This window comes from Cynara cardunculus (assembly GCF_001531365.2).
Source record: "Cynara cardunculus var. scolymus isolate 2C chromosome LG 2, CcrdV1, whole genome shotgun sequence".
Classification (NCBI taxonomy): Eukaryota; Viridiplantae; Streptophyta; class Magnoliopsida; order Asterales; family Asteraceae; genus Cynara; species Cynara cardunculus.
The window spans coordinates 1,313,566-1,335,301 of NC_037529.1; the positions used below are offsets into that span (position 1 = coordinate 1,313,566).

At 35.9% G+C, this 21,736-nt stretch overlaps 3 protein-coding genes across 4 annotated transcripts; all 3 read left to right on the forward strand.

Moving 5' to 3' along the window:
- The first annotated feature begins 3,255 nt into the window (after positions 1–3,255).
- Positions 3,256–8,399, forward strand: LOC112507586 (F-box/kelch-repeat protein SKIP30-like). Of its 2 annotated transcripts, XM_025112232.1 has the most exons (4): positions 3,256–3,400; positions 6,038–6,098; positions 6,290–6,350; positions 7,222–8,399. In XM_025112232.1, the coding sequence occupies exon 4, from the start codon at positions 7,246–7,248 to the stop codon at positions 8,281–8,283; it is 1,038 nt and encodes a 345-aa protein (XP_024968000.1). In that variant the 5' UTR covers positions 3,256–3,400; positions 6,038–6,098; positions 6,290–6,350; positions 7,222–7,245; the 3' UTR covers positions 8,284–8,399. The 2 variants fall into 2 exon arrangements, with proteins under 2 accessions (XP_024968000.1, XP_024968001.1); XM_025112233.1 differs by lacking the exon at positions 6,290–6,350.
- Positions 8,400–9,025: 626 nt separating this feature from the next.
- LOC112507847 (tRNA (guanine-N(7)-)-methyltransferase non-catalytic subunit wdr4) lies at positions 9,026–16,009 on the forward strand. Its single transcript, XM_025112576.1, has 10 exons — positions 9,026–9,250; positions 9,856–10,023; positions 11,268–11,448; positions 11,790–11,846; positions 11,939–12,009; positions 13,093–13,171; positions 13,266–13,325; positions 13,865–13,965; positions 14,082–14,142; positions 15,438–16,009. Exons 1-10 carry the CDS (start codon positions 9,102–9,104, stop codon positions 15,825–15,827), a joined length of 1,317 nt encoding a protein of 438 aa, XP_024968344.1. The 5' UTR covers positions 9,026–9,101; the 3' UTR covers positions 15,828–16,009.
- Positions 16,010–18,912: 2,903 nt separating this feature from the next.
- On the forward strand, positions 18,913–20,917 carry LOC112507427 (protein MARD1-like). Its single transcript, XM_025112015.1, has 2 exons — positions 18,913–19,684; positions 20,665–20,917. Exons 1-2 carry the CDS (start codon positions 18,954–18,956, stop codon positions 20,738–20,740), a joined length of 807 nt encoding a protein of 268 aa, XP_024967783.1. The 5' UTR covers positions 18,913–18,953; the 3' UTR covers positions 20,741–20,917.
- The last annotated feature ends 819 nt before the right edge of the window (positions 20,918–21,736 follow it).

Consider the following 21,736-nt stretch of genomic DNA (forward strand, 5'->3'; position numbering starts at 1 on the left):
AAATTACAGATACATAAATACATCGAAAGGAAAAAGGGATTATCAACAAATCAATGAGAGAGAGGATCAACATGAATGAGTCCACATTTGAAGTTTGTAACGATGATGAATAAACAGATAAAATTGTATAAGGTGACGTTTGTTTTTTAAGAGGTGTTGAAACCTGAAGTCTGATTTCACTTCTGATTTATAAGGGGTGATTCTAAAGTTTGAAATCTTGATCAGCAAGATTGTTTGTGTTTTACGTCTGAAATCTGAATCGGTCAAACTAGTGCAAAAATGTAAAAATAAATATTTTTTACAAAAGTATAAAAGATAAATAGTTTTTGATACAAATCTTTTTCATCCTCCAAAATATGAACCATTTGATAGATGACAGATTATGATTAAGAGATATTAAGGGATGTGTTTACCACTTTAAATTTCAGAGGACATTTAGATCTTTTAAGCTCTTATTTTAAAAATAAATAAAATACTCTTAATACCAAACATCTGAACGAATCAGATTTTAGAGATATTAAAAGGTAATTTAAAAAAAAAAAAAAAATAGGCTCAGTGTATATAAATTCAACATTATAATACTTTGAAAGGTAAAATAGATAATTACAAAGATTCAGACATCTCTCAATATACAAAAACGAATAGTGTTATTGATTCTACTTTAAGACTTTAATACAACCTCTTATCAATCAGAAGCGAAATAAGACTTCAGCACTTCTAAAAAAAACAAACAATACCTTAGTCTACTTTTAAACTAAAAAATATCCAAACAGATAGGTTAATGCTGGTTTATTTAAAACCAGATGAAATATGGGTCAGACAAAGAATAAATCTGGTAATATAACAAAAACAGGTTCAATTACTGTCTTTATTTTATTAAATCGGCCGATTTCTTTCCCCCTCCCCCAATGGACCAAACACAGGCCATATCAAATGAAGTATCCCGAACATTTTTCTGATCGGTCTCAGAAGTCAAAACAATGGAGATGACTAGTTCGGGATTTCATTTGACCGTGTTGACCATGTTTTGATCAGATATGACTTCTTTTAATCGGAACAAAACTGATTTGGACCCGTTTGTATGCAACTCTACCCCCACCCATGTTTTTTTTAATAAATTGTAACATCTGACTTTTAACTACATTTCCTACTATTTTTTGGGGGTTCCGGTGAGAAGGGAAACTATGATGAGAAGTGTAAGAAGATACCTCCATTATTAGATCAATCTTAATTGAATGTCAACGCTGATGAGGTGTACCAAGATGCACTGGGTCAATTTCCTTCTAAAGCCGCAATTCATGAGGGGACACGAGATTAAAAGTGATCAAGGGTTCAAATCTCTTATTACGCCTCTCACACGATCAATCACCTTTAACATAAACAAGTTATTTTAAAATAAATGTATTTTTTATTTACCCCTTCCGTCCCGACATAAACATCCACGACAAAGAACATCAAGTTTAGAAATGTATAATTATTACATTTATAAAAAAAATTTAAACCCAATTAAACCCAACCCGTCTACCCATGAAACCCACCCAACCCAACCCAACCCAACCCAACCCAACCCGCTAACAACCCAATTAAACCCAACCCGTCTACCCGCCAAACCGTCCACCCGCCAATTAGGAGGGTTGAAATTGGGTTGAGCTAGCAACCCGTCAACCCACCATTAATATATAATTTTTATAAAATTATATATATATATATATATATGTGTGTGTGTGTGTGTGTTTTATTATGTATATATATATATATATATATATTAATAATGTATAGATTTTATATAATTTTTATTGATATTATATTTTGTTTCATTTTAACTAAACGTATAGGTTACCAAAACAGATTCATGATCAAATAATGATGACAAATAATCTAATTAATAAGGAAAATTATTGATTTTTTTTTGCAGCAACAACAATTTGATATGTTGGAAAATATGAATGATACCGATAGATATTTGATGGACGAATCCATCAATCTATGACGCTTTTAATGAGTTACATTAGAAAAATGTCTTATCTAAAAGAGTTCCAATTTGTTTATAGGATGATTTTGAGCGTCTTAACAAATTCTATGATGCTTTTAAAATAAAGTGTCATAATAGTTATTTTATACAACACGACTTGAAAAGTGTCATATGAGCATAGGTGTCCTATAAATAGATGAGTTTACGGGACACTTCTCAAAATGTTTATATAAAATAACTAATACGACATTTTATTTAAAGATCATTCTAAAACACTTGTTGAAACGTCCAAAAACGTCCTATAAACCTTTTGTAACATTTTTAAATAAGACGCTTTATAGTATGGTCTATAAACTTAAGTTTTATGAATTATTTCATTCGTCAAATTATGTAACTACTAACCCGCCAACCCAACCTAACCCGCCTCAACCCGCAAGGGTTGGGTTGGGTTATACTTTTGAATGGGTTGGGTTGAGATTTTCCAAACCGTCATAATTATGTTGGGTTGTAAAATTGTTGTAAACCGCCCAACCCAACCCGCGTTCACCCCTAAAACAAGTTCAATTTAAAAAAAAATATACCGACGAACCTGACCAATCCGGCCAACCCAAGTCGAAAAACCCAAAAAAACTTAACCTGATGTACCCCGACACACAGTTGATATAAGATCAGACCAAACCACATCTATTTGGTTGGAATTGAGTTAGGGTCATTTCCCAACCTAATGAACATGATGCCTTTCTATACTATAAATTTAATATGATTATTAAGTCTTGATTAACATATGTACATTAGACTAATACATAATCAGTTATGTTAAAAGTTATATAACAGTTTCAAATGTAAGTTCACTTTTTTATTTGTACGAACCGTCAACTTTCTTTTTTGTATGTTAGCATTCTGATTTTAATTCGTTTAAACATAAACACCTAGCTAGATTGTAAAATGATATATCAAAGTTTCAACCCAACCAACCCAACTCAACTCGCACGAATGGGTTGAGTTGAGTTAGGTTAGGTTAAAAAATTTCAAACCCCAACTAGTGGGTTTGATTGTTCAGATGTTTTGGACCCGACCGACTTAACCCATATGCATCATTGCTTTTCACTGTAACTCTCATTCCCATCGGAATCCAACCCAAACAAATATAAAATTTTAATCCAAATTTCTAAAATTTTCCAATTTAAGTAATATGTTTTAACATGAAAGCTCTCTTTCCACATTTTCACACACGATCTCTCTCTCTCTCCCCCTCACTTTTCTCCTCTTCCTTCCCTTTGTATCTCTCTTTTACGAATCCAATTCTTAAACATCGCTTCTGTAACACTAACCAAACACTTCCCTTCTCCATTTCTCTTCTACAATCCACAAACACCCTTTTGTTCATCAATTATTCACACAATTTGGGGCCCAAATCTGGGTTTTAAGGTAAACTTCTTCTTCTTTTATCCTTTCTTTTTTTCATTTATCATTTACTTGTCATTTGACCAGGATTTATCGAGTTCTTACTCGATTTTGGAAAAAAAAAACCAGTTGGGTAATTCCTCGTGTTTCAATTGCTGAAATGGGTTCTTAATTTTGATTAACCTTTCGTTCAATTTGGCTGTTACGTTTTGATCTTCGTTGATTTTTTGTTTGTGGGTTTTGAACGATGATTTGAAACCTTGGTGTTTTATGATCCAATTGCATCGTTTCCACTTGCACACAAGAATTTTGTGTTGATTGGATTTTTACGATGAATCTGGATTTGATGGAATCATGATAGTTATGTTATAAACAGATGAATTGGATTGGGTTATTAAGTGGTTAGGATTATTGAGTTCGGTTCCCAATTCCCACACCAGTTTAATCGCGTTGATTTCATGGTCTAAAAACAGATAAATTAGTTGGAGAGCGTGGTGGTGGTGGTGTTCTTGATGTTTCTGGTCTGATTTCCCCCAATTTTGCAAGAGTGAAACATCTAGAATGCCCGTTAATGATGACAAAATTGGGGGAATTTTGTAAACTGAAATCAATGCCATCAATATTTTGTAATGATTGGTTTATGTTTGGGAAAGAGGTGAGATTTGGATTGAAAATTTGTTTGGAATTGAAATGATTCTTCGATTCTTGTTTTAGAAGGTTTGATTTTTTGTATCCATTGGTTCATACGATTGTTTGGTTGTGGAAGGATCGATGGAGTGGCGATCCACAATCCACAAAAATAAGAACAAACTAGTGAAGGCTATTTGTGCAATTCTGTAACATCCCAGGCCAACCGATCTAGATATTGTCTGCTTTGTCCTGCACCTGGACTGATGGTTTTAAAATGTGTCTGGTAGAGAAGGTATCTGGTTCCCTTATAAAGCAACCCTAGTCCCCCCCCCAACGGGATCTTACGATCCACCCCCCTTGGGATCCCTACGTACTCGTTGGCACGCCGGTCCCATTCCCGACTCTGATACCATCTGTAATATGCCAGGCCAACCGTACCAAATATCGTCCGCTTGGTTCACACACTTGGACTCACGGTTCTAAAACGTGTCTAGTAGAGGAGGTATCGAGTCCCCTTATAAGGCAACCTTAGTTCCCCTTCCTAGCCGATGTGGGATCTTACAAATCCCAATGCAAACGTCCACATGAATTTTTACTCGGTTCAACTAGGATAAAACCAAACCAAACGAACCCAATATCCCATTCGAAAATAGGGTCGGGGAGGGGTAGGATGCACGCAGACCTTACTCAACCACCAGGACCAAGTGGTTGTTTCCGTGAAGACTCTTGGCATGTGCATGAACTAAAGATTTGTGCAAGTAGACATTAAAATATGTAATATAATAGGTATGAAGCAAGGAATGTAAAGAGCCTAACAAGATAAAAAGCACATTAGGCATGCCAAGGAAACTCCTTATTTCTAAAACAAGAAACCACTAACCAATCTGAACTCCCCCCAACACCAAAACGACATTCCTACTTGCAAAAGGCTATGCTAGTCCACCACCTCCAAGTATTCCTATTCGGGACTGAAAGAACTAAAGCCTCCATATCCAGCCTCAACTAGACTGTTGTAGCAAAAACGACATGGATTAGCTAGCGGATATCTATGTTTTTTTTTGGAAGGGTGTCCCAGGCTATGCCGAGACTAATCCTGGCAAATTGCGACTGTAAGATATCAACCCTGATAAATTCAGTGGCCACAATTGTTATAGATGCCTGGAATTGAATTCATGGCAGATGGGATATTCCACCACATCCCCCTGGGCCTCAACCACTATGCCACAACCCTTGTGGTTCAGATATCTATGTTTGTGGCAAGAAAAAGAATCTTTGTAACACTTATCCTTGGTGGATGGTAACCATCTATTGTCATGATTGAGATAATTTGCATCCGTTACCGTTGAATTGCGTATGTGTGGACTTATAACTTGTAAGCTTGATGGTGATATCACAGAGGAAAATAATGTCATACGAAAGTAGGAAAAGATAAATTTTTGTAGGACTTTATGTGAAAAGAATGCTACCTGATGGTGAAAATACTTGTGGGCACCATTAGCTTTGTGAAAAATTTGAATTCAGGTTCTTTAGAAATCCCATTGAACTTAATATTGATCATGGGTGTGATAGAGACATTTTTGAGAGCCAGGGAGTACGAGATTTAAACCCGCTATACCTTTTGGGGTAGATGACAAGTCCGTATACGTCCCCTAGACCCTACTTTTGAGTGAGATATGTTGTGTTCATCTAGTTTGGTTTAGATTATTCATGAACTTTATGTTTTGTGAAGTATGATAAACTCTTGCACAAGCCGCAGGTTTTTACAGAAACAAACGCTTTACCTTTAAAACGCTTTACCTTTAGGGTAAAGGTCAAGTCTGCATACATCTTAGCCCCTAGACCCTACTTTCAAGTTGGATTTATTGGGTTCGTTTGGTTTGCTTTCCATTAACGCCCCCATGGCAGGCCCTACATGTGCGGTTCAGATTCAAGACCTCTAGTTGAATCATTGTCGTTTATGAGTTGATTCACTTTACGTTTGTTTATTTGTTCTCCTTTAACGAAAACTAAGAACTTCACTTTTTGAATTAGGAGACGGAAACTTGAGGCCGACAAGTTGGAACCCGAACCTCACAGCACCTTGAACGCGAAGGTTAGTCCCCTGCTGGATCCCTTTTTCCGTTTTCTAGTTAATGCTTATGGCCATGGACCTCTAGTTGAATTATCTGTTATTATTTTTCAATGGCTAAATCATTGTCGTTTATGAGTTGATTCACTTTACGTTTGTTTATTTGTTCTCCTTTAATGAAAACTAAGAACTTCACTTTTTGAATTCGTGATTAGGAGACGGAAACTTGAGGCCGACAAGTTGGAACCTGAACCTCACAGCACCTTGAACGCGAAGGTTAGTGCCCTGCTGGATCCCTTTTTCCGTTTTCTAGTTAATGCTTATGGCCATGGAGAAAAACCGTAAAAAAATAGCACTTGAAATGCAATCTCTTAAGGGGGAGTTTGATACTCTGGGCAAGACTGGACTGGACGGGATCAGACGAGTGAAGTAATTTTGGAATATTTTAGGGTTTTAATTTGACATGGGTAGTTTACTAATTTATCAATCTTGTCCCATCTTCTAGATTTTTGTTCCACCTATTTTGTCACTCAAGGGCGGTCCGGTCCGGTCCGGTCCTGTCTTAGGGCTTGTTTTTTAGCAGTTTGATGAGCTTAATGAGACTCACAACTTATTAGGTGAGCTATACATGACTGTTTGGTAGTAGCTTAATGATATAGAAAATAACTTATTCAGTAAGCTTATGGGGGAGCTTTATGCAGAAATCCAAGTTTTTTTCTTAATCCGCCTCTCCCAATTAAAAAATACGCTCTTTCCATCTATGAAAAAACCTCCTCACCAAAACCTTTCCAATCTATACAAACAGATTAACCCACAAAGACAACTTTATCCATTAAGAACTTTATAGAAACAAACCAAACAGCTCTTAGAATAAAGGACAAAACAGGACTTTTTGTTGCGACACAGGACAAGACAATAAAGGACAAAACAGGACTTTTTGTTGCTCCACTGAAATAGGTAGAACAAATATCTGGTAGATAGGACAATATTGGTAAATTACTAAAATGTCCATGAATTAAAACCCTAAAATCTTGCACAATTCTTTCACCCGCCTACCTAACTCTTGCCCTTCCCACCACCAAACGTAGCCTAATGGTGAAGATGAAAATTTGGTGAAATTTGATATCTGTTGGTTCGGTCTTTTCAGGTTGTGAAAGTATCGATTGTGTGAATGGCTGCGCTGATCGACGGTCTCCCTGATGCAGTTGCACTCAGGTGTCTTGCTCGGGTGCCGTTCTACCTTTACCCGAGACTCGAGCTCGTTTCTCGATCATGGCGAGATGCGGTTCGCAGCATGGAGCTATACAAAGCCCGAGAAGAGGTCAAATCGACTGAAGAGTTCTTATGTGTATGTGCGTTTGATCCTGAAAATATGTGGCAACTCTATGATCCGAACCGAGATATTTGGCTTACGCTCCCTGTACTTCCTTCTGTGGTTCGGAACCTGGCCCACTTTAGCGTGGTTTCAACGGCCGGAAAGTTGTTTGTTTTGGGAGGAGGCAGTGATGCGGTTGACCCTTTGACCGGCGATCAAGATGGGAGCTTTGCGACAAACGAGGTCTGGGCCTACGATCCCGTCGTCCGGCGGTGGGCTCCACGGGCTTCGATGATTGTCCCACGTGCAATGTTTGCGTGCTGTGTGTTAGACGGGAAGATAGTGGTGGCGGGTGGTTTCACGACGTGCCGGAAATCAATCTCGAGAGCGGAAATCTACAACCCCGAAAAGGATGTTTGGGTGTCGATCCCTGACCTCCAGCACACCCACAACTCGGCGTGTATGGGGCTGGTGATTGGTGGTAAGATGCATGTGGTGCACAAGGGTCTGACCACGGTTCAGGTTTTGGACAATGGGAAGCAGGGGTGGGCGGTTCACGAGCATTCATGGGTGCAGGGTCCAATGGCGGTGGTTAAGGGTTCATTGTACGTAATGAGCCACGGGCTTATATATAGGCAAGAGAAAGAAGCTCGGAAAGTGGTGATTTCGGCTTTTGAATTCAAGAAGCGTATCGGGTTCGCTATGATCGGTTTCCGGGATGATATCTATGTGATCGGAGGAGTGATTGGGCCGGAAAGATGGAATTGTGATATCAAGAAGATGTCGGACGTTGATGTTTTGACACTCGGTAGTGAGCGGCCGGTGTGGCGGCAAGCGGCTCCGATGACGAGGTGTCGGGGAACGATTCTCGGGTGTGCCGAGCTGAGGATTTAGGTGTCGGTTTCTCGTTGTCTTTGTCGAGTTTTTCATTGTAAACCGTATGTTTCTGTTTTCGTTGGATGTTGATGAAATCTACCTGGATTTATGTCGATAAAATCATATGTTATGCCTTCTCGTATAAAAATGCTTTTTGATGTGTTTTTTAAAAGTATAAAATAATATTTATATACGAATGAATTTTCATTCCTTCTAGTTTAATCAGGAATGAAATTTTAATGAAATTTTGGACTTCTAGAGGAATGAGCTCATTATATTACAAAAAACCAAATAGTTTCTTTTATTTTCATTTTCATTTATTACTGTCTAATACTTCTAATCAAACACCCCCTGAGTGTTTTATGGCAGACTGAATTGTACCGGTTGCGCACTAGTTTTTACGCCAACAAATCTTTGGTAATAAATAATATTGGGTTATCTCAAGAAAGATTGGAGTTGATGTCTTTGTGTCAATTTATGGGGTTGTCTTATTTTAGATGGCCTTCTTCGACATCTATAATGTTACCTGGGTACTTAAATATTCAAAACCTTACATCTTAGGTACCAAAATAAAAATTTTAAAAATACATTATCCAAAATAGAAATCAAGTATTAACTTTTTATGCAATTTACCATTGTATTACTAGAAGGTTTGGTTTTGAGAGGTAACTATTTTAATTGGGCTTGAAGCCCATTTAGCTTTTGTTGATCGGGCTTAAGTGGTGAAAGACTATTTAAATGTTTCGAACATCATATTCATGGAGCGTAATAATCAAATCTTAAAAACCGCCATTAAACCCTAGGATTTTGGGGGAAAGCTCCTTGACATACTGAAAATGGAGGGTGATGACTCTCTGCTTACCACAGAAGACAACAATAAAGAAGTCGTGGAACTGGAAGTTGCTCCGGCTCTCATCTCCGTTCACCCTGCTCACCACTCCGTCGCTGTCGCCGTTGGCTGTGAGCTTCGTGTATTCAATCTCCGGTGAACTTTCTGTTTCTTAAATCAATTGATATATATATATATATATATATATATATATATCATTTGCTAAGTTTTGAGCATTTCAATTGGCATAATTTAAGTCGTGAGTGAGAATATTTGATTTCGAAATGATTTGGTATTATTTGAAACATGTAAGCAGTAAATCAGAGCTTCACTTGTTTTTGAATGTTGAACTGTTCGACTTCATATTGAACTGATATGAAACTTATAACAAACAATACCACTTAAAAATTGATAATGTGAGATTTATGGCACAAATTTAATACATATTGAACAGATATCAAACTTATAACGAGCAATACCACCTCAAATTTGATATGTGAAAATTTGAAGCAAAATGTGTATTGATTTTGTGCCAGAAATTTCACATTGTAAAAGGTTTTTGACATAGCTCGATATCTGCAAAATAAAAGTGAAGCTCTGATTTACTGCTTACATGTTGTAAATAGTACTAAATCATTTCAAAATCAAATGCACTCACGACTCAACTTCACCAAGTTTTGCATCTAAAATCAGATGTGAAAATGCATGTGATGTTCTTGGAATGGAGAGGATAATTACCAATTAATGTTGCTACTTTACAGAGAAGGCTGTCCAGTAACTTTAGGGGCTGAGTCGGGTGAGGTTTGTCATCATAAGGACTCTATCAGAGCAATTCGCTATGGCGCAAAGGGTAATGTTTTTGTGTCGGCTGGAGATGACAAACTAGTTAAAATTTGGACAACAGATTCATGGCGCTGCATGTATTCCGTGTAAGTTCTGTTTGTTAGGAACATACTAAAGTAGCATTATATTACTTTACTATTGGGAGTTTCAAATAAGAAAGGCTAAATACAACGAGAATGTAAGAAAGGAAGGTTCATGTGTCAATCATTGACAAGATCCATCTGAAGATGCATATGTGGACCCATATAAATATTCTGTAACGCCAGTTCATGGATGCATCTTCAAATAGATGTTTCTGGATTTTTCAATGATTCATATATGAAACTTTCTATAACAAAGCTTTCTTACCTTCTCACAATATTTAATCCGCACCTACTTTATTAATGTTCAAGATTTTGTTGAAGTTGATTTATAGTCCATTTTTCATATGCCGGCCTAACATGGATGGGATGGAAAGAGTGTGCACTATTATGATATAATTTTCATTGAATACATTCTTTCTTTTATAAAGATATAGAATTCATTCTCATACATCATTTTTCTTTGTCATTTATTATTTTTATATGCCGTTTCATGTGAGAACTCTTGAGATTTTTTTGGTATGAAAAGGAAGGTTCTTATGGTCCAAATGATTGGTGGGGAAGGTTGAAGAAACAAGCAATTAAAATGGAAAATGATGTAAAAATTATTATTATGATACCCCACACCAAGTGTTGTTATATGCATCTCTATTTATGTCGAAAACATGTTAAATCATACATTGAAAATGTAAAATCAGGTCTTGATGTTGGATGTGTGTGAGAAGGAAATTAGTAGGGAGGGGCCCTAACTGAAGGGAGATGATGAAAAACATCGTGACACATGGAGTTTTAGTGGTATCCATTGTTAACTGGGCATCTCTAACCCACCACTAAAACACTAAAATAAAGGTCATGTTTACTCCAACCCACCACTAAACTAAAACACTATTTTTTTTGTGTAAATTGACGGAGACCTCTATATTTAGAGGTCTACTATTTGTGGCCTCTAAAAATGTGCATAGTTGCTTTTAGAGTTTTGTGTTTTAGTGTGTCGTTGGAAGGGTTTTGTGTTTTATTGGGGATGGGCCCACATTTTAGTGTTTTTTAGAGCTGTGGGTTGGAGATGGTCAATAGTGCATATACTTCTTCATATGTTCTGTACATTTGCGGATGAGTCTTATGCACGAATAAAAGTAATTGGGACTAGTTGATAAATGACGATGATAGATGTTTCACACTGGCTTTAAGCATATCGCTAATATTCGTTTTTTTTTTTTCATTGATATTAACTAACTTTTGAATCTTAAAAGGTCAACAGAGAAGAAAGTGAGTGCGGTTGCAATAAGTGACAACGGTCAATTTGTTTGTTATGCTGATAAATTTGGAGTTGTTTGGGTCGTTGAGCTGGATGAGTTTAATGAAAATCAAGCATTAGTCCAGAAGAAGGGATCACCATTACTTGCACACTACTGTAGCATCATCACTAGTCTGGTAAGTGGGTTTATCTCGATTTAGGGTCCGTTTACCACATGCTGACCAGGTAGGCGCTTATCGGCAAGAGTCACCATCCTCATTTGTCGGGTAACATTCTTGACCATCAAAATAGCTTGTTTGCAAGCGTCTCTTACCTGGTAAATGCTTACCGGGTAAGAACCTCGGTTGTTGCCATGCTTTTTACCGGGTAAGATTGTTGGTCTTTGCCATGCTCACCCGGTAAGGTAAGTGAACCGGTAAGTGACTTGGTAACTTGGTAAGCTTTTGGTAATGACCCCTTAATATAGGCGTAGGTTCATGAAATATATGGAAATACTAACAGAAATATCATTTTCCAGGAGTTTTCACCAGATGGGCAATTCATTATTACTGCCGACCGGGATTTCAAGATTCGTGTATTACACTTCTCACACCTTTATTAGCATTTATATAGCCAGTAATTAGAATATATTTAAACACACTCTTCTTTTTCTTTTCTATATGACAGGTCACCATGTTCCCGAAGAAACCTCTAGATGGAGCTCATGAGATACAAAGTTATTGCCTTGGCCATACAGAGTGAGTGCACGGAGTCCTTTATTTTCTTTAGTTCCCTGAGAAATTTAAAGGACGATCAATCTTCAAATTCACAAACCGACTAGTTTCACATTTCTAGAGCTCAATACATTGAACATACCTAATAACATTGACACAGCTGTATATTTGAGTTGAGTCTTATGAACATTGCTACCGGAGCATGTACATGCCCGTTTGATTTGCTCGTTACCTCAAACGTAGTATAGAAATGTGTGTTTCTTTTTGGACTTGACTTTCCTATTTTGAATGATCAAGTCCCTGAACATTTTTTTGAATTAAAAACCATTGAACTTTCTCATTTTGAATGATTAAGTCTCTGAACATTTTTTTGAATAGATACTTATAAATATTGATTACCTACATCCTTTTAACCCAAAAAAGTTTTTGTAACTGGCTAGAGGTTTGAATGGCATACAGTTTGAGAACGGTAAACCTTAATAGCTGATTACCTACATCCTTTATAAAATTGATGTTTATTCATTCAAAAAGAAGTTCAGGGGCTTAATTAGGGGTGTGAACAATTCGAGCTTGCAATGAGCTACTCGAGCTGGAACAAAAAATAGAACTCATTTAACTTAACAAGCCGAGCTTTATAACACTAATGTTTGACTTGGCTCGTTTGAGAACTGGATTTTAGTTTTCGAGTCGAGTTGAGCCCTTGGCGCATACCCTTTTTTGAGCCAAACATGCTCATAAATTTATTAATCATACAATAAAAATATAAACATTATCGAGCTCAAGTTGATAAACGAGTTAATCAATTGCGAGTTCGAACCTATAAACGAGCATCGAGCTCGATAACTCAAAAAATATTCGAGCTCGAGGTCGAGCCTTTGTATTTAATCGAGCTCGCTCGAGCTCGAGCCTAGTATTAATTTTTTGAGCCCGGCTCGATTAACCTACTACTCAACTCGTTTACACCCCTAGGCTTAACCATTTAAAATGGGAAAGTTTGTTGTGTTTTTATGGACTTTTCCCTTTTCTTTTACTGTGACAAGTAAATCGAGTTCATTGTCATTCTTTTACTGTGTTTCTTTTACACCCATTTTCTTGCATCTATGCCAGATTTGTATCCTGCCTTGCCTTCGTTTACAACGTGGATTGCCCACATGGGTATTTAGTCTCCGGAAGTGGCGATTCGACGGTGAGATGTATTATATAACTTATACTTTTATATGCCTAATTAGTATAATTTTTCGTGGCCAATGCTTAATAAATTTAATTTTCTTGTGCTGTAGGTTCGCTTGTGGGATTTTACATCTGGATTGCTACTTAATACATGTGATGTTGGATCAGAGGTAGCTCGTTCACATATTATCTTACATGCATGAGACAAGATTCACGTGTCATTGCACCAGAGGCGGACCTAGAATTTTTTTCAATTGGTAGCACCATTCGACTATAAGAAAACGAAGCTATTGATATTTCTTACAAAATCATCATTGGTTCGTTGGGTAGTTCCTTGCTTTTCGTATGCAAGGTCATGTGTTCGAGTCTTTTATCCCAAATTTTAATGCATAAAGCTAAGATTCAAACTTGCGCATGGAAGGGGAGAAAAGACCGTGCAAACCAACACTACCTAGAGAAACGTCTGTTATTTTTGTAATTTCAAGGAATATACGGTTGCACCTGACAAAAAAGTACGGTGGCATTGGCACCTTTCACGACCCTTCTTTTTTACACTATGACAAAGGAACGAGGCGGTGACCCGTGCCACCGTATGCACCATAGTAGATCTGCCCCGGCATTACATAAATTTAATTACAAATGATATTCTGAATGGATTCCCGTCTTTATCTGGTGGCTTCTATTCTCCGTACTTCTGTTCTGATTATAGGTAGGACGACTTATGGCCAATGGAACAGAAAGCAATTATTTTGCAATTACAGATCTTTGTGCGACTTGTGATGGTTCATCAATCTGTGTAGCTGTTCAAGGGTAAAGTCTCTTCTTGATGTTTATACATTCGGTATAAAAATTTAATAGGGTTGAATGATGTATACATACATATATATATAGATATATGATTCTAATGTTGTAGTTTTAAAACGCAGCTTGCCAGGAATATTGTTATTGACTTGCAACCTTTTGGCTAAAACTCTATCTATTCTAAAGGTATGTACCCTCGGCCTTAAATGTCGTATAGACCAGTTTATAATGCAACCAGTTTTATATAGTGAAATTGACAAAAATAGCCATTCCACTCGTTGAAATTGGTCTCCTAGCCATTCCTCTCCCGGGTTTACCCAAATGACATTAAGTCCGCAATATTGCGGAGCTGGCTGAAAGACAGAAAAAATTATCAGATTCAACCCAGGTAAGCAATTGCGATGCCGGGTCTGCAATTACGACGGCCAGGTGTCTAATTGCGACGGTGCCACTTGCTAACCTGGTAGAATTTGAATTCTTTTTGTCTTTTAGCCAGGTCTGCAATATTGCGGACGTAGTGACATTCGTGTAATATTGCGGATGTGGATATTGCGGACGTACTGACATTTGGGTAAACGCGGGAGAGGAATGGCTAGGAGACCAATTTGAATAGGTGGAATGACTATTTGAGTCAATTTCCCTTTTATATAACATGACTCCAGGCCATTCGTGGTCATCCGTGCGATTAGTCAGTGCACATAAGCCGGCCTGGATACTCAAGGTTACCCCAAAAGGGAAAACGTAAATGGTACCCGACCCGATCACATTTTAATTTGTTGAAATAAAAGATTGTGAATTCCTGTCTTATTTCTCAAAAGTAAATGGGATCCACAATGGGTAAACCAATAGATGTATCTGCTAACACAAATGGTTCATTAAACTTAGCTAAGGGCCTGTTTGTTAACCGTGTGAGTTGGACGGGACAATAACTTAGGGGATGTTTGGTTGGTTTTTCGTTAAGTCCTGTATGGATAAAACTATGTGTATGGATTGATCTGTCGGTATAGATTGGAAAGATTTTTGTTTGGGAGGGTTTTTCAGTAGACGGAATGAGCTTGTTTTTTAATCAGGAGGGACAAGTTTGGAAGAAAAAAAACTTGGCTTTCTGCATAAAGCTCCCTCTACAAGCTTATTGAATAAGCCACTACCAGACAATCATGTATAATTGACCAAATAAGTTGCGAGTCCCATTAAGCTCATTAAGCTGCTAAAAAACAGACCCTTATTCGGTTAGCTATACATGATTATTTGGTAGTGGTTTAATGATATAGAAAGTGGCTTAGGCAGAAAGCCAAGTTTTTACTGAACATGCCCCTACCAATATAAAAACAAGCCCATTCCATCTAATGAAAAAACCCTCCCAATCTATAAGACCGATTAATCCACAGAGTCGACTTTATCCACAAGACTTAACGGAAAACCAACCAAAAAGCCCTTAAATCTGAGCTGTTTCTTGAATCGTAAAATTGTCTCATATGCAGGTGGTGTCTATTAATGGAGAAGACTTCATACCCACAAGCATAGGGACTTCATTAACATCAAATTTCTTATGGATGGTAATGGGTGTCTCCAACTTGCCCGGTTTCGATTCTTCATCCTTGGCTCGAGTCCGCATCATTTCCGGTTTAACCAATTGCAATTCGGAATCTGGTGATCAAAATCATAACATATTGGAAGATCAACAAGTCCCCGGTGGAGAAACACTGTTACAACAGTTGCAGGGAAGTTTGTCTATCGACAAAGATGTTTTCTCGGCAGCGGCTGAAGCCGTGAAAACATCGATGCGTAATCTATTGATTAAGAAACAATACTCCTCCGAAAAACGAGAGTTCAGAAAACGTGGCCGGAACGACAGGAAGGCGAAACGATAGCAGGTAATTCGTTTACGTATTTTGCTTTGTGTGTGTTTTTAGGTCATTTGCTTTAGAAATTGGTGACCTGCCGTCTGTTGGAATACTTCATGATTATGGCTTTCTATAACGGTAGAAAGTTAACGAAATGTAGACTTACACTGATCAAAATTCGGTTCATTTACGGGTACATGTTTTTATGCATAGTCACCAATTGTGAACTTAAATAGTTGACGATGGCAACCTCGACTTTCCTCACGCGGGGGGCCTCCCCAAGGAACCACATGTAATGACTAATGAGGCATTTCAGAGTCGACTCAGTGGTTGAGGCTAGCAGAGAGGTTCAAGGCTCTCTCTCTATATATATATATAGAGAGAGAGAGATCGTTTCAAATGTAACCCATCACATTTGTACAACCAATGCAACTTAATCAATTGAGATATTTTTGGAAATGATGAGAATTTATTTATTATGATTTGAATATTTATGGAAGATGACTAAGGTTTATTAATTATGATCAATACTTTATATTATGAAACAATCAAATTTTTTATGAAATCACATATTCATCAAATTAAATGGACGTTTGAGATTGAGTTGTATTGGTTGTACAAATATAAAATGTTGTATAATAACTCTCATATATATATATATATATATATATATAATTTAGAATTTGATCATACAAAAAGTTGGTTTAGAGAAGTGAGAATTTCAGAGGAGAAATTGGAACCAAAAGCAACTTATTAAGGATGTAGGCGAAATGGTTAATTGCTTTGCATTGTATGTGAAAAGTTAGGTGAAATGGTTGGTTTTTTCGACCAGAAAGCTCTTGAAATTCAGCTAAGAGTTTTATTTTAGCTCAAAAGGTCGATTCTGTTTAAAAAATGTATTTTACTTTGCAAATCAACATAATTATCTTTTTCTCCGATCAAATTACAAATGATCAAATCAGCCGGAAATTTACTTTAAAGGTACGCACATTATCTGCAAAAATCCTAGACCCGTCACTAGAGAGTGTAAATGAGTCGTGCTTTTAACGAGTTACTTGAGTTCGAGCTCGTTTATCTCGAGCTTGAACTTAATAATTCTCGAGCTCAAGTCGATCTCGAACATGTAATAATACTCGTTTAACTTAACGAATCGAACTTTATAACCATAATCCTTTAAAGAGATTGTTGACAACGTTACATTATTCGGAAAGTTTATTTGAAAAGAGTTATGAAAAATAATTTAAAAAAAATAAAAATGATGAGTAATTTTGGTAAAGTTGAAAAGTTATGGATGAGAAAAAGGTCACATCAAGGGAACAGGAGTCACGCCATGAAACTTTAAAAACGGCTGGGTCCCATCTAAATGATTCCTGTGGGTCCCTACAAAGTCCTACGTTCAACAAGCATGGCCCCCACCTCTTCTCCTTTCTCATTTACGTTAGTCTATTGCTTTTTACGTGACACATTGTTTTAGTTTTTCCGATAAATTATATGAAAAATTAATTTGGTTTTTATTTTGAGTGATGTATTTTTAAAACCTTTATTTTGATACGTAACATGTAAAGTTTTAAATATTTAAGTATACGAGTAATAAATTGAATATTAGTATTAGATTAAAATAATTCATGTCACTAACCACGTCAACAAATAATATGGAGTTGAATACTACATCACTCGTCACATTAACATGATAACCGATTAATACTGAAATGCTTAATATTTAATATTTTATGTACCAAATTGAAAGTTTTGAAAGTAGGTTACGCGAAATAGGAATCAAAAGTTTTCATTTTATTCAAAATTATATAATAAATAAATTCATTTTGCTAAAGTTAGAGGGTAAATGAGTCAAGTAAAAGGTTAATTGAACCGGACTCGTAAAATTAGCACTAGACTCGAGCTCAATTAACCTTTTCAATGTAGGGTTTGAGCTCAAATATTTTGAGTTATCAAGCTCAAGCTCGATGCTCGTTTATGGGGCTCGAACTAGCAAATAGATTAACTTGTTTATCGGCTTGACCTTGATAATTTTTATTGTATGCATGTCCGACTCCAAAAAAGGGTATGCTTGAATGGCTCAGCTCAACTCAACTCAACTCAGGTCAAAAAACATAGTAGAGTTTTTGAACTAACCGAGTCGAACATTAGTGTTATAAAGCTTCGCTCGTTAAGTTAAGCGTGTTCTATTTTATATTCGAGATCAACTCGAGTTCGGGAATTAACAAGCTCGAGCTCGAGTAGGTCGTTGAAAGGTCGAATTGGTTACACCCCTAATTATAATTAAGGGTAAAATTGTCATTTTGTTAATTAAAAAAATGCAATAGTTATATAATTTTAAAATTTGTTTTTCATATCGAAATATTGTATATTTAAAGAACGTTTATCCATGGTATGAACACCTGGTATAAAAATGGTGCATATATCATTCCTTTATCAATTGTAATAAAAGAGTAACTTAAATGTATTCCCAGAGGCGCAATACAAATAAACTGGATCAACAATAGTGGAGGGGCACAAAAAAAAATTATACTTAAAACGTTAATAGACTGAAGATGTTTCACTCTATCTAAAAAAAAAGCTCAGGAGCCAAGCCCCCTAAAGGCCCTAATGGCCATCCGCCCATGTGTATTTCTATATGTTGTTAAATGTATCATTGTCTATTAATTTTCTCCTCGTATATATCAACATTATCAATTATTTTTTAATATTTCTATACATGATGTAATAGCGTTAGTAAATTATCAGTATTTAACATGTCCATGTATCAATAGTTACTTTTTACATAAATGTCCAAACCTTGCATTATTCGCAATCATAAAATCCCCTTGTGGCCACAAATGTTCAAATGTGGTGACTCCGAACTATTTGTAAAGTAAGTGATCATCATGAAATTAGTCGACTCATATAACGAGTTGGATATCCTGGGTTAATAAAAAAGACGAATGAAAGACAATATTTCTTTAAGATTTTCAGCTTTTATTTCATGTGTTTATAGTACTTGTAGCAAAGCTAAAGTTAGCTCTGTTCCTTCTCTTTTTGTTTCCACTTTTAAACCTTGAAAAAAGAGAGAACCTTTTAATCATCAATCAATTGCATAAACCCATCACCACTTTTCTTTCTCTTTTTCATCAAATTCATCTCTTCATAAATCCAATGAATCCAATCCCCCCAATATTTCTTGATCCATCAATGGCTACCACCCAAAATCCCACCAAACCAGTTTCATCTTTTCTTGGTTCTCCAAGGTTCTTCAATGGCTTCTTCATGCCAAAACCTCTTTCTGATGCAGAATCATCATCACCAACCTCAATTCTTGACACCAAACAGTTATTCTCCACTTTTGGAAGCAACCCATTTGGATTCAAACAAAACCCAGAAAAACCCACAAAGATTTCTCAAAAAATCAAAAACCCATTTGCTGAGAAATTTGAATCTGAATCTGAGAATGGAATTGCTCTTGCTCTTGTTCAAGAGAACCCTAATCATGGCATTTGTAAACCTAATGCTATCAATAGGAAGGTTCTGTTTGGATCAAACTTAAAGATCCAAATCCCATTAAACGGGTCATCGGATGATCCTTGTGATTTTGGGATCAAGACCCGGGGGGGTTTTCGGATTCCGGGTCATCCGACTTCATCTGGGTCGGGTTCTTCCATGGGAGGTTTGTCTTTGAGTGAGATGGAGCTTTCAGAGGAGTATACACGGGTTATATGTCATGGGTCTAACCCCAAAACGACCCATATTTACGATAATTGTGTTGTGGAGAGGTGCTGTGATGTTGTTGAGTCGGATCTTGAGCTCAAACCGCCATTGAAGAGGTTTCTGAGCTTCTGTTACACCTGCAAGAAGAATCTTGAAGATGACTCTGACATTTTCATGTACAGGTTCGTCTAAACTTTTGAGGTTTTTATTTCAATTGTTACAAGTATTTTCCTTTTTCTTACCAATTTAGCAAATTAATTACTTTTTCTAGTACAAGGTTTTTATAGGTATAAAGTATATTTTCATCGTAAAAAGTTAGACAAATTGCATGTAAAAATAACGAACTTTGATTCTTATTTTGGATAATGTACTTTCAAGGCTTTTATTTTGGTTCTTAAAATATAAAGTTTTAAATATTTAAGAACTCGGATAGCCGGTTGAAACATTAACCGGTTATCATGGTAAAGTGGTATCCAACTCAGTATTATTTGTTGACATGATTAGTCTTCTTTTTAATCTGAAATTAGTCTTCAATCTGTTCCCAAAATACTTAAATGTTTAAAAACTATACGTCGTATATAACAAAATAGAAATTCTGAAAAAGCATGTTTATTAAAATAAAGTACGTACTTTTCTCATGAAAAACAAAGAGTTCTTACAATATTCTTTACTTTTATATTAAATATAATAATTAATATATATTATATGTGGGACCCATAAAATTGAGTTTTTTTTTCTGTAGTTTTTATTGCCAAGTCATTTTCAACTAACTAAATTTAAAAAATTACATAAAACTGTATGATGATAGTTTTTACAAGAACTCATTTTGTGGGTCTCATGTATAATATAAAGTTAAATAAATAAATATATACATATTAATTATCGTATAAAATATAAATTCAAGAAAATATATAAAATAATAACTAGCAAATGGTCATTTCACACCAATTTGAAGCTAAGAACCAACTCAAAGGGGGTTAAAGTTATTATAATCACTGTCTACAATGTGTAAAAAACCACACCTTTTACTTGTAGCAATCTTGTATTAAATTTAGAGGTTTTTTGTATTTCAAAATTTGCAGAAATTTGTTATAAAATTGACAAAAAAGGATTGGAAATTAGGCTTAGGCTTATGGTTGAATAACACATAAAAGGATCACAGGGGGGAGAGAGGTTTTTGCAGTGAAGAATGCAGATGCCAAGAAATGATATTGGATGGATTGAACGATCAAGTGTGAAGTGAAGTTGTGGTGAAATGACCATTTTATCCTTTCTTCTTCTTTCTTCTTCTTCTTTCTCCAACAATGGACTGGAGTTGGATTAGATGTTTGTTGTAAGAGTTTCTTGTTTGATCCTTTTTTCCAATAACAAGTTGTGGGTTCAATAAAATGACGAGAGAAACATGGATTACAACATCTCCGACCTTTTCACACTGAAACAATTACGTTCTAAAAGCATTACATAAAATCACACCCATTGTTGTTGTTCAATTGGAAGATCCATCAAAAATCACCACATTTTAACGGATCATTGGAAAATAATCAAAAAAGGAGGTTCATGATATAAAATTATTCAGAAGGTTTTAGAACCATTAAAAGATTGACTTTTTTTCACCAAACAAGATTCACCTCTTAACGATTAAAACGTTGTCTCCTAATGAAACTAATAAAATTCAAAGACTACCTCTTAACGATTCAGGTTCTACTTTCATTAATGCATTTCCAGCAATAATTAATTAGATCAGTTTCAGTAACAAATTTTTTTGCTGTTCGAAGTTACAGAGATTCATCTTTGAGATCAATATATACACTCGTTTAACTATTATACGTAGCCGAATATTGAAAAAAAAAACTCCATTTCAATAGTTCACCACATGTAAGGAGTCTACAAAATACATCATATCATCTGTTTACTTTGTTTTAATTAAAAAGTAGATAAAAATATTATATATTTGTTAATGTAAGAAGAATGATGCACATAACAATAATATATATTATTTTACTCCTCACACTAAATTTCAATGAGACAGACGTAAACAAACGACCCTCCTAGTTTAACAAAGCAATCTTTGAAGAACTAAATCCATAAAGATTTGCCATGCAGATGTGAAACAAACGACGAGGATAACATTTGGCAGCCAAATATCCAACAAAAAAATGACCAAATAATTTTTTAATAGACCTGAAAGGACATATACTCTATTTTCTTCAAATTATATAACGTTTTGTATCATG